Raw genomic sequence first — 12,330 nt, forward strand, 5'->3', positions numbered from 1 at the left:
AAGGTTTTCTAAGTTTGTAACATTAAATCTACGAGGAGTAAAACATTATATACCCTGGATACGTTTTACAACAGGTTACCTAGAACTTTCTAGGCGAAATGTACAAAAAAAAAGTTTACTTGTTACTGATGAATTGATGAAATAAAAAATAAACATTAAATGATCGACTTTTTGTTGATCTTCGATAACCCGTTGTAGCGTAAGGAGTTTTCTAATAGCTGGAATTTATTTACGTCATAACTGTGACCTCGTTATGTATAATATCATGAATATTATTTTGCCTAGCAACATTTCTGCATTTGAACACGCAGGCATGCAATTGCGCCCACTTTGACGGTCACGCTCACATGCACGTGGGCGGAGACTGAGAGACCGACAGACAGACAGACACACTGACATATACACACCGTCCGACAAACGGACAGACGGATAAATCGAGATTAAGATTAATAGATGAATACAGGCTAAAACTCTCATACATAAACAAATATATACATATGTATTTATATATAATATATATATAATCTATGTACATATTTTTGTGCATTTATATATATAAATGTGTTATATATTATATATATAAATAATACATACATATACATATATATATATATATATATATATATTATATATATATATATATATATATATATATATATATATAGAGAGGAGGAAGAGACGGAGAGAGAGAGAGAGAGTGAGAGAGAGAGAGAGAAAATGAAAATGTGAGCTCTGAATGGATCGTAAATAAGATTAATTTGCAAATGTTGCTAAGAATGTTTCTTAATTATTCTATTTTACACTATTAATGGCTTTTCATCACAATGTAATTCTCACCTTACGAAGAAAAAAATCTCCGAAATTCCCCCTGACTACGTTACTTACAAAAAAGAAATCTTCATGATAAAATTAAAACGCTACAAAAAAATTCAGACTAAATACTTAAGAAACGAGAGAGACAGACAGACAAAGAGGACGAATCACGCTTTAGAATCACGTGCTTGCCTGTGTTACGTATGTATGCGTTAGAGAGTGAGAGAGTGAGAGAGAGAGAGAGGGTAATTTTTGAATGAGTTTTTATTGGTTGGCGTCCAGCTAGAGGGCCAAGAGCCTTCCTGAACTGCAATCTCTAGGAGTACCTTCAGTGTCAAGGCAGCGGCCGGGCTGATCGGACCATTCAGCTCTTACTGCTTCAATACACTGCCTTAAGTGCCAACTGACACTCTCTTTCAACATCCTAGCTACAACAGAATTAATTTAAGAAGTTAGTACGTCGTAAGATATTCAAACTAAATTACCAAGCTACGAAACATACTTAATTACGAATCTGCAATATTAAGAAGCAATCAAGCTACGAGGGAAGTAAACTGAAATATTACAAAGCAACAAGAGAAAATACGTTAACACGAAACTACAAGACTAAGAAGTTACCAAGCCAGAAGGGAGAAAAATCACTAAACAACGAGAGAAAAGTTACCAGAATAAGGAAAGCTGCAATTGTTCAAGGTCATTGCTGCGTTCACGACCTGATTCAGTCTCTCACAACCAAATAAGAGGTAAGTTTCAAATGTTCTTATTTGTTTATAGCCCACTGTTTTCTTTTTCGAGTGACGTAGAGTCATGACAAGCATTCCTTTTCATGCAACGCATTTTTCTGCTCTTTTGTTTCTCTGATATATTAGATATCAGCTTACCCTTTAATTCGAAAAAAGCATCTTAGTAGAGTCTAGCCGGGAGACTGGTTCAATTCTACATCACCCATCCCAAAAATGAAATTCAGAAATCATGGACTTATCCCTGATCTTACAGAAAAAGGGCTTGACAGCTAATGACATAATATGACATTCGGCGTGGACTTACTGCCCTTGTCTAGTAAACATATATCCCCAATGGTGTCGCTTACGAAGGTAGCATGCCTGATGTGTGGTATATCACTTATACTGTAAACAACAACAAACAACAAGCAACAATTTCCTCCTGATTTTCTTTTCTTCTATTTCTTCTTCTTCTTCCCTTACATTTATTTGTTGTCTTTTAATCCCGATTAGATAAGGCCACAGTGTTGTCCGACCTTTTGACCTACACATAAAAAACTATACATACAATTTCGGGGCATCTTGTCCCCGCTTCATTTTGGATAAAAGAGCCGAGGGAAGACTGGGGCACTCAGACGTGACACGTGGGAGACGCCAACGTCAGACACCGCCCGACATCCTAGGGACGGGTCATGCAGTGCTAACAGCTTGCAATTCGTGGACTTGTGCAATCATTACGGTATATCCGTGAAGCAACCTCATGTTTTCGGTTTTTGTGAACAATATGTCTCCTTCAATGCGATTACTTACTAGAAATTAAAAATTAGAGGAATGGATATATATATGCACATACTTCTTTGAATGCGGTTTTGCATACATTGAAATCTATCATTAAAGAGCATAAACTTTTCCAGTTTTCTCAGCTTTCTTAACAGAATTTGTTTAGACTTGTGTTTATTCCTGTGTATGACAAATTTCGTTCGTCTCAGTTCTTTAAAATTTAGGAATTATTTTCATAATGATGATTGATGACGAACGGCATGAAAGGTTTTATATATATATATATATATATATATATATATATAGATATATATATATATATATTATATATTGTTTTTTAAATAATATCAGAGAAGTTTGTATTAGGGAGAGAGAGGGGAGGGGAGGGAGTGTAGCGAGAGAGAGAGAGAGAGAGAGAGAGAGAATTGGAATGCAAAAAAAGTTTTATTTATTCTTCTACTTCCTGAGTTTCTCTCTCTCTCTCTCTCTCTCTCTCTCTCTCTCTCTCTCTCTCTATCAATCAGTCGATCGAATTAACCCATGCAGTAGAAAGAATAAAGAGAAGATTTGATCTGCTTTACTATACTCTGAGCGACAATGAGTGCAGTTTTCTGCTAACTTCCTAAGGATCAATCATTTGAATGTTGTATGTGAAGTTCAAGAAGAGGCTCATTTGATTTTTCTCTGTTCTTTAATCAGAGGACTCGTGGTAAATTTGTGGCACCGATTAAATATAAAATCTTAGACGTGTGCCAAAATTCACATTTGGCGATTAACCCGGAGCCAGAGGTGGATGGACTACTTCAATATCACCCAAGCAAGCAAGCAAGCAAGCGCGGCTGGCATTACATCATTCGATTCGGTGCCAGAAATTTCAATACCATTTTTACAGATCCCTGGCAGCAAAGCCGTTTCACGCTTGGCACTGTTCTAGGCAGTCAAAGCAAGCAGTCCAGAGGGACATGAGCAGCCAGACGCCACAGAGATTAAACAGGCTGTGGGAGGCGTGTGGGGCGGGGTGAGATGGAGGAATTGGTGTGGGTGGGGGCGATCGGCATAGCAACCAGCGCTAACTTGCCAGAAAATAAACAGATGGCCCGTTCATTTTAAAATGTTCCTCATTTTTGCACAACATTGAACAAGCATCTTGACAATAACTTTGCTTCTGAGTTATAACAATCTACAGATTCTGTACATCGTTGTTACGCCGTATCGTTGTAAGGTCTTTAGGCTTTACCTGAATTCGTTTTTCTTTGAAAATTTAAATGACACTTCGATTTGTCATCCAAATCTCCTTTTCTAGACTAGAAACTCTTGGTCACCTTCTTCAATAACCTACCGCCAGAGATTATGCATCGAATTTGTGATTGTAAATAGTCTTAAAAGCGTTCATTATCTGTATCGTTTAAAACTTCAGATTATGTCACTCTACTGACACGGGCGGCTGCTACGTTATCGCTACTGAACATTGGACTGAAAAATCAAGTTATGTCAGTTCACTGATACAAGTACGGGTCTGATAACTGAATCGAAGCTCCCGATAATCTCTTCTATGACCCGAGATTTCTTCCGTAAATCAAAATAAACTGATAAGAGATAAACAAGCGCTAGTCATTGGCACTTTAAGGCATTACATATCTTCTCGTGATAATTGATGTGATTTATCAGCACTCACGGCTCTTTGGGTGCTTTTAGGAACAATTTGTAGCCTTAATAGCAACTTTTTTAAAGATGCCTGTGCGTAGGTCATGACTAGGTTCATCACAGCGAATATTAGTCGCAACAAAAGCTTTTTCTCATTAGAAATGAGCGTTACCCCAGTTCGAGGAGCAAAAAATATGTATATGGGCTTTCTCTTATATTACAGTGAGACCGGAACTTTTTTTTTTTTTTCTATCCCAGAAACTCGCGTTTCTAACGTCATTCATAAGAGGATACAATGAAATATTGATTCTTTACATTAAAAGTCTCATAAAGTAAAAAAAAAAAAATATTTTGCGTCTTCTACCCGTATCAGAGTAAGAAAAACAAGCGTATTAACTAGAAGCCCGCAAACTATTAATCCGTCCCTGTCTGTCTCTGTGTGAATGACGAATACAGAGTATTAACTTGGACTGCTTAGCAAAATCAGAATGAATTACGCGAGACAGTTATCATGCTTTCTGCAATTATTATTAAAAAGAGAGTGATAAATTTCATGGGTTTAAGATAACTCCTTTGCTGTAATGATAAAAATTAACAAAATGCCATTTTACATTAAAGACAATACAATAATGCATGCATATAAACATTTACTTGATTTATAATGACGTTCATTTATTTTCAAGAATTTTACGTTTTGAATATCCATCCCTTGTTTTACTTCGTACCCAAAAGATTCGTACTTGATACGCATAATAGCCTTTAACGCATCCCTTCATTTTTACATTTATGCATTGTCTCCTCTTGTTATCGATTTATCACCGCCACTTTTAGTCATTCACAGGTAAATATGCTGTTAGTTCTCATTTACTTTTATCTGTCTTTGCAGGCAATAACCAACTAAAGATGATGGAATCGGGAGCCTCATCTGCTCAGCTCGTCGACGACTTCAGGAAGCCCTCTTACGCCACCCAGTATCTCGGCGCCTTCTCGGGTAAGTCATTGGGAGTCTGTGATATCCATCTGCGTGAGTAGGGAGGGAATAAGTTCTATCAAACGGCCACACAGAAAATTGTTATGAGCCTCTTTGCCTTTTCTTTTGGAACTTTGCCTGCATCCTTCCCAAAAGCTACTCATGGTTCCTTGTCTTGTAGAAGTAACTTGGGCGCATTAAGAGTTTTGATGCAAAAGACTTTTATGTAAGCACAATTTTCATAAGCGGTGCAAAGTATCAACTTTTTACAGAAGTTCCTAGCTGGAGATATTCCCAGGGAAGGAGAAAATTAAATTTGAGAATGAATGTTTTCTAGACTAACGTAAATATAAGATTCTAACTCCCTGACGAGTAAGACAACTTCAGAGATGCTGGAGGACAGGAGTAGTATTGCAATGGAAAACCAAACGTTAGTAATACTTCTTCCATTCACCTCCCTATCCTCCTTCAACTCATTTAGTTCTGTCTCAATCATGACTTGAATATTCAGTGTATAACGAAATCAGTTATTTTCATCTCTATATCTTTCCAGCATGTATGGGAGCTTTAAGCTTTGGAGTAGCTATAGGCTACAGTTCACCGGCTGGATCCATGCTACTCAAGCCAGAAAACATGACTTATAACGAAACAGACGGCGAGCTTTATCTATCGGAAAGCCAAAACAGCTGGTATGGATCCACCATTAACATCGGCGCTTTCATAGGAGGCCCTCTGGGAGGACTGCTCATCGGCACCATTGGAAGGAAGGGAGCCATGTTTTCTACCTTCGTAGGATTCCTTATATCATGGCTTCTTACAAGTGAGTAAATGTTTTGACTAACTTCATTGATCAACGATGGCAAAATAATATCAGTTTCTTTTCATTTTACTGCATTCAAATTCTCACAAGGGTTTGATGATATATTAGTACTCTTTTTGCTCATAGCTATTTCAATTATTTATCAATATTAGATAAAGATGGTAAACTACCGCGTTTTTACTAAAGCTTTCACAACTTATTTTTACCTGCCTTTCAAAGAAACCTCATTTTTCCCTTCTCTGTTCTTTTCAGTTTTTGCTCAGAACTTTGCCATGCTCATCTCCTCTCGTATTGTTGTTGGTCTCGCAACTGGAATCACTTGCATTGCAGCCAACACTTACATTGGAGAACTGGCTTCCGTGGACATCAGAGGAACACTTGGTAGGTTTTATAGATAAAGTCGCTAAATGGTGTACGATAACCTTCACTCCCTATGTATAATATTCTTAGACTGAATTAGGAATTTTAACTTAATAGCACAGCCATTTTCCTTCTTTAACTCTAAGAGACAAGCATTCCTTGCCTCCTCAATCACGTCCGCCTTATAATTCGGTGACCATCTACAGTCTTTACCCGGTTTACGCGTTGTTTTTTCCTTTATCCTCACTGGCAAGGCAGTCATATTATTTACTTCCAGAAGACTTTCCTGAAAAGGCATTCACACAGTGTCTTTCTCTTATCTGAAATGCCATTCGTATAGCATCTTTCACCACTGACCTCTTCTGACACAGCACTAAAGCGGCACTCTTTCCATTTCACAGGCAGTGGCTTCCAATTGATGGTGGTTATAGGGATTGAATTTGCCTACATTTTCGGCGCTATTATGGACACGTGGCAGTTACTAGCTGTCGTATGTATGTGTCCAGTCTTTGTCTTTTTCGTGTTGATTCTGATTTCCAAAGAATCTCCAGTCTACCTCCTCTCGAAGGGAAAGGAAAAGGAAGCAATGGCCTCTCTGCAGTTCTTCAGAGGTAAGGTTTTACAATGTCATGCTTTTGATAGCATCATTTGAAGTAAATTTACTTGAACCGACATTAAAGTTACATTTGATTAAGAGTGTTAGTTACCACAATATTATTTTAATCTCCAGTAAATGTGACGTTCTGAATTAATCGATATATATAATAGATATATTATAATATATAAATATATAGATAGATAGATATATATAATAATATATATATATATATAGCTATATAGATATATATATATATATATATATAATATAAATATATATATATATATATAACTGTAATATATATATATATATATATATATATATATATATATATAATATATTTAAATAATATTTACATAGATATTATATGATATATATATACTATCTATATATATTTTAATATATATATAATTATATTAGATAGATAGATACTATTATATTATATATATATATATTAATATATATATATATATATATATAGGTAATATATTTATATATATATATATATATATAATATAGATATATATATAATATATATATTTACATATATATATATTAATATATATATATATATATATATATATAATATCAATTCCAAGCTACAAATGTCCTTTAATATCTAAATTCACTTTACCTCCCAAATGATATATTTTCATATATGTACCGAAGGGGAATTTTTTAGTTGATAATAATTTCGTCCCCCCATGGGATCGAACCACTGTCCAAGTGGACGGGGACGAAATCAGGACAGTCAGTGACGCTATCCAATCAGCCAACAGAGACGCTATAAGTTCATATCGATTCTGACCTTACAAATCACCCTCGACCTCGGTGCTTTCGTAATTAGAATCGATATGGAACCCCGTCTACCATGTTAGCCAATTCGAGCGTTTGACAGCACGTAGCCTTTTGTTATGAATAATTATCACATCGAACCGTGATCCATTTATATATCAATTCAAGCTACAAATGTCCTTTAATATCTAAATTCACTTTACCTCCCAAATGATATATTTTCATATATGTACCGAAGGGGAATTTTTTAGTTGATAATAATTTCGTCTGTTGGCTGATTGGATAGCGTCACTGACTGTCCTGATTTCGTCCCCGTCCACTTGGACAGTGGTTCGATCCCATGGGGGGACGAAATTATTATCAACTAAAAAATTCCCCTTCGGTACATATATGAAAATATATCATTTGGGAGGTAAAGTGAATTTAGATATTAAAGGACATTTGTAGCTTGAATTGATATATAAATGGATCACGGTTCGATGTGATAATTATTCATATATATATATATATATATATATATATATATATATATATATATATATATATAAATAGATAGATAGATAGATAGATAGATAGATAGATAGATAGATATATGATAAAAAGAGTATCCGCCCTGTTAAGTTGTATCATACGAGACCACTGTTCTTACCAGGAAAGGATTACAACATCCAGAGGGAACTTGACATGATGAGGGCCGACATGGAAGAGGCCAGAGAAAACAAGGCTTCAGTCAAAGATCTGGTCGTCAATCCCCACCTGCTGAAGCCTCTCACCATCTCGCTGGCTCTCATGTTCTTCCAGCAGTTCTCCGGCGTCAATGCTGTTCTCTTCAACTTGACCACCATTTTCAAGGCAAGTTCTGATTTCCTCACTGGCCCAGTGGAATACTTCATTTTTAAATTTGAATTTTTTGCCAAGCTCTAGACCTCATGACTCGGTTCAAGGAACTGAAAAACAATATTCAGGTTACATTTTTGAACAGAAGCATATTAAGCAAAAGCCATATTTTCGATGCATCATGTCAAATATGAACTCGACGAAAATGAGCCTAATCATACGAACAGATGTTTTCAGTTAAAGATAATGAAACAGAATCAATACATGTATAAAAGTTAATTACATACGGACTAAAAAGTTGTTATAATATAAAAAGGGTGGGAGGGTACACTCTTGCAGTACTTATTGCTAATTCTACGGCCATCACAGCTTATATACCTAGAAATTCTCGCACAGCCTAACCGTTTAATAACGATTTTTCATCTGTCTTTGCAGGAGGCAGGCACTGACATTCCAGAAACCCTTAGTTCAATCTTGGTTGGTCTAGTCCAGATTGTGGCGACTGCAGCTTCTTCACTGCTTATTGACAGAGCCGGACGCAAAATCCTTCTCACTGGATCAGCTATAGTCATGGCCATTTCTCTAGGTAACTAATCGTTTTCATTACCTGCAAAGTATTTCTGTGAACAATGAGACTTTTTTGGCGGAACAATAATGAAAGGTGAAATGATACACTCCGAAATTTTGGTCATTGTTTGTCACCTTTATGAACAAGTATTGAAAAGAAGTAACGTTCAAGTTTGGCTGCTACAATCTTATTCTAAAGTTTTACAGACAAAGGTCGGGCTCTTGAACCATATTTTAGTGATAAAAACTATATGTGATTCCATTCTTTGCTCCGCAGCGGCACTGGGCTTCTTCTTTTATGAGAAGTCGATAGACCAAGCCGATTCTCTCCAGTGGCTGCCTTTGGTGTCTCTCATGCTGTTCATCACCTCCTTCTCCATTGGATATGGACCCATTCCTTGGCTCATGATGAGTAAGTATGGAAGACAAGATTATCACATTGAGTCTTGGTCACATTCTTTTTCGTTCCTTATCAATTTTCCAATCATGGAGTTTCTTTGTTACTAAATTATTTGTTATCTTGTCATTTATCGTCCTTCCTGTGTTTTGGATAAGATATTCACCACATGTTATCATGACGGCTGTGGTATTTGAAGTCAGACTGTAAAATGAAAAGAAATCAAGACTGTGCTTGCCTGCTTTCAATCTCATATTCATAGGAAATATCAAGAAAACAAATCGTTCCTAACACTGGCCAATGTTACCAAATAATCGTATCTTTGCATCTTTTAACAATAATAAAGTTAGCTTACGTTGTGGATCATAATGTATAGATTAAAACCAGCCTCACATTGATATTTCTTATTTATGGTTTATTACGATACGCTTATTTTCATTAAAAATTCTTTTTGTAGAACTAGCTATGACGATAAAAAAATTTTGTGACAGGGACATTATAGGACTTTTATGGAATTATTTTGAAATTTAACAGTTTCCACTTATTAATTACAATTGTCTGAATGCGTTACCAAAAACCAAAACCATCTAGGCTTCTCTGTGCAAATTAAAACTGGGAAACTAGTTTCATTTGGGGTAATAATCTTTTTTGAACATACACGTGGAAAAATCACAATAACTTGTCTAATTTTTTTAATGATAGACAGAGAAAGCGACTTTAGAGCACAAGTATCATTTCATGTTCCTTTACTTAAATACATTATATCCTTATGCATATTTCCTCTCTCTCTCTCCAGGTGAGCTTTTCCCAAGAGCAGTGGCAGGTGAAGCCAGCAGCCTCAGCACCATGATGAACTGGTCCATGTCTTTCATCTGCACTCTAGCATTCACTCCACTGCAGGTAATTGGCATTCATCATTCGTAACAATAGCCTGGGATCATTATGTTTAATGTTCATATACGTTAAAATTGTGAGGCTTCATTTAGACTCGTGAAATTTGGTTAAGTGGTTGTTTACATTGCTACACCAAAACTGTCCTTAATTCCATTTCATTATTATGCTCTAGACTACTCAATTCTAGCTTTCTTGAAATGACATCGTATATGCCGATTAAAATTTGATAGCGACGCTATCCAGCAACAGTTCATCATTTAAAAATAATATGCAAATCCTTTTTCATTTCCGTTTGCAGGACGTTATCCACGACTATGGCGTTTTCTGGATGTTCGCGGCCGTGTGTGTCATGAACGTGGCCTTCTGCGCCCTCGTCGTCCCTGAGACCAAGGGCAAAACCGTGGAGGAGATCAGTGCCTACTTCGGAGCCCCATCTCCGCTCAAGAGCGGCCCAAATGAGAAACCAAAGCTTGACATCAGCATCATCTCATAATCGGTTCATCTCAGGGTTACTGAAGTCCTTTTTTTTTCTAGATTCACTCTCCGCCCAAGTGTATTTCAGTAATTTTGTAGCTGTACATAGTCGTCAACGCAAAGGTTCAACCCTCATACATTTCTTCTTCTACTCTCTCATATTCCTCTTCTTCTTTTCCTTCGGGTGAAAAGTAATTACAACGAAACTCACTCTTGTGAAGACTTTAACGCTAATCAGACAATGCTTATTCAGCAATCAAAGGCAGAGATGCACTCTGTAATTCAGATTGCATGAAAACCTTCGCACATTAGGAAGAGAAAAATGATGTTCCATGATGTATATTAAGTCTCTTTTGATTTGAATATACAAGATATATGGCTTTGTGAGAAGGGGAAAAAGCGTAGATTGCTGAGTAGTATTCGTAAAACCTCTTTTCACTTCGACACTCAGGACATTCCTTTTTTGATCCTTCACAACTAATTCATAATTAAGAAAAATGTACATAATATGTAATTATATTTTTAAAGTTTTCATGTAGATTAGCAGTTTTCTGCATAAAGCTATGGTGAATAAGGTGCAGTATGCACAATTTATTATATTTGCAACATAGATAACTAGTATAGTGTTTTGTATTGAATTACCGTTGAATAAAGTAGGGATGTCCAAGATTTGCTCACTTAAGCGTGTGACTCGCTGAAAAAAAAAAGTGACTGTCTATTGAAGATATCCACCTATTACATTATTTATTGCATTTGATTGAAATTCTTTATATATATACTCTATTGGATATTAAAGTCATTATGGGTTTGATGCCATCCATTGTTCATGTAAAAGTCTGAACACTCTTTTGGTCGAAACCTGTTCAAATAGCTCAGCCGCACTGTCCAGAAAATTGAACATTCCACACGTGCAGTGGTGCCCACTGCTGAAAGGGAGAACCGAAAGAAAGAGAAATTTGGACGTCCCTATTTTAAAAACGACAGTTAGTGATATAAACCAATGCTCAAGTTAGTCAAGACTTTGTTAGTGATGGTCGTCCAGACACAATCCTCAAACATAATTTTCTTTTCACTTTTTCTTCTAAGGCATTTGCAAACTAGAGTGCTGTTGGCTGGCCCACCAGTTTCACAATCTAGATTTGAGTGCAATAGATTTCAAACATGTCAGAATGTCATTGTAAATAGAAACTCAAGTTCACTTTGACTTGATATGTGTGCTGTGATTGTATAAAACCATAGTGTAGATATTCAGCAATAACTGTTGTGAGACTTAGTTAAGGATATTATTTTAATAAAAATACATTTAAAATCCAGTCGTTTTTCTAGCCAAGGGTAAAGTGCTGGTGTATCTAAAAATGAACTCCAGCAACAAGGCTATTGTTACGAAAAGTTCAAAGTGTTGAAAATAATAAACTTCTTGACTTCTTTAAGTTGCTTCAAGGAAATTCATTAAAACCTACTATGAAGGCACTGTACGTACACATACATACATACATATATATATATATATATATATATATATATATATATATATACACACACACACACACACACACACACACACACACACACACACACATATATATTATATATATATATATTATATATATATATATATATATATATATATATATATATACAGAAATAATAACCTTCATA

At 35.8% G+C, this 12,330-nt stretch overlaps 1 protein-coding gene across 2 annotated transcripts; it reads left to right on the forward strand.

Moving 5' to 3' along the window:
- Window positions 1-1,135: 1,135 nt before the first annotated feature.
- Window positions 1,136-11,980, forward strand: LOC135197081 (solute carrier family 2, facilitated glucose transporter member 8-like). Of its 2 annotated transcripts, none has more exons than XM_064224027.1 (10): window positions 1,136-1,556; window positions 4,846-4,950; window positions 5,483-5,749; window positions 6,002-6,130; window positions 6,511-6,720; window positions 8,155-8,354; window positions 8,775-8,925; window positions 9,184-9,318; window positions 10,100-10,203; window positions 10,496-11,980. In XM_064224027.1, exons 2-10 carry the CDS (start codon window positions 4,863-4,865, stop codon window positions 10,688-10,690), a joined length of 1,479 nt encoding a protein of 492 aa, XP_064080097.1. In that variant the 5' UTR covers window positions 1,136-1,556; window positions 4,846-4,862; the 3' UTR covers window positions 10,691-11,980. The 2 variants fall into 2 exon arrangements, with proteins under 2 accessions (XP_064080097.1, XP_064080098.1); XM_064224028.1 differs by lacking the exon at window positions 1,136-1,556 and adding an exon at window positions 2,252-2,274.
- Window positions 11,981-12,330: the final 350 nt, after the last annotated feature.

This window comes from Macrobrachium nipponense, chromosome 18, assembly GCF_015104395.2.
Source record: "Macrobrachium nipponense isolate FS-2020 chromosome 18, ASM1510439v2, whole genome shotgun sequence".
Lineage (NCBI taxonomy): Eukaryota > Metazoa > Arthropoda > Malacostraca > Decapoda > Palaemonidae > Macrobrachium > Macrobrachium nipponense.

Excerpts from the sequence above, each read along its gene's own strand:
- LOC135197081 (XM_064224027.1), top strand. The coding sequence starts at position 4,863 with ATGATGGAATCGGGAGCCTCATCTGCTCAGCTCGTCGACGACTTCAGG. Across the intron at positions 6,721-8,154 it reads CTCTCTGCAGTTCTTCAGAG|GAAAGGATTACAACATCCAG; the intron begins GTAAGGTTTTAC and ends TGTTCTTACCAG. Across the intron at positions 8,355-8,774 it reads ACTTGACCACCATTTTCAAG|GAGGCAGGCACTGACATTCC; the intron begins GCAAGTTCTGAT and ends CTGTCTTTGCAG.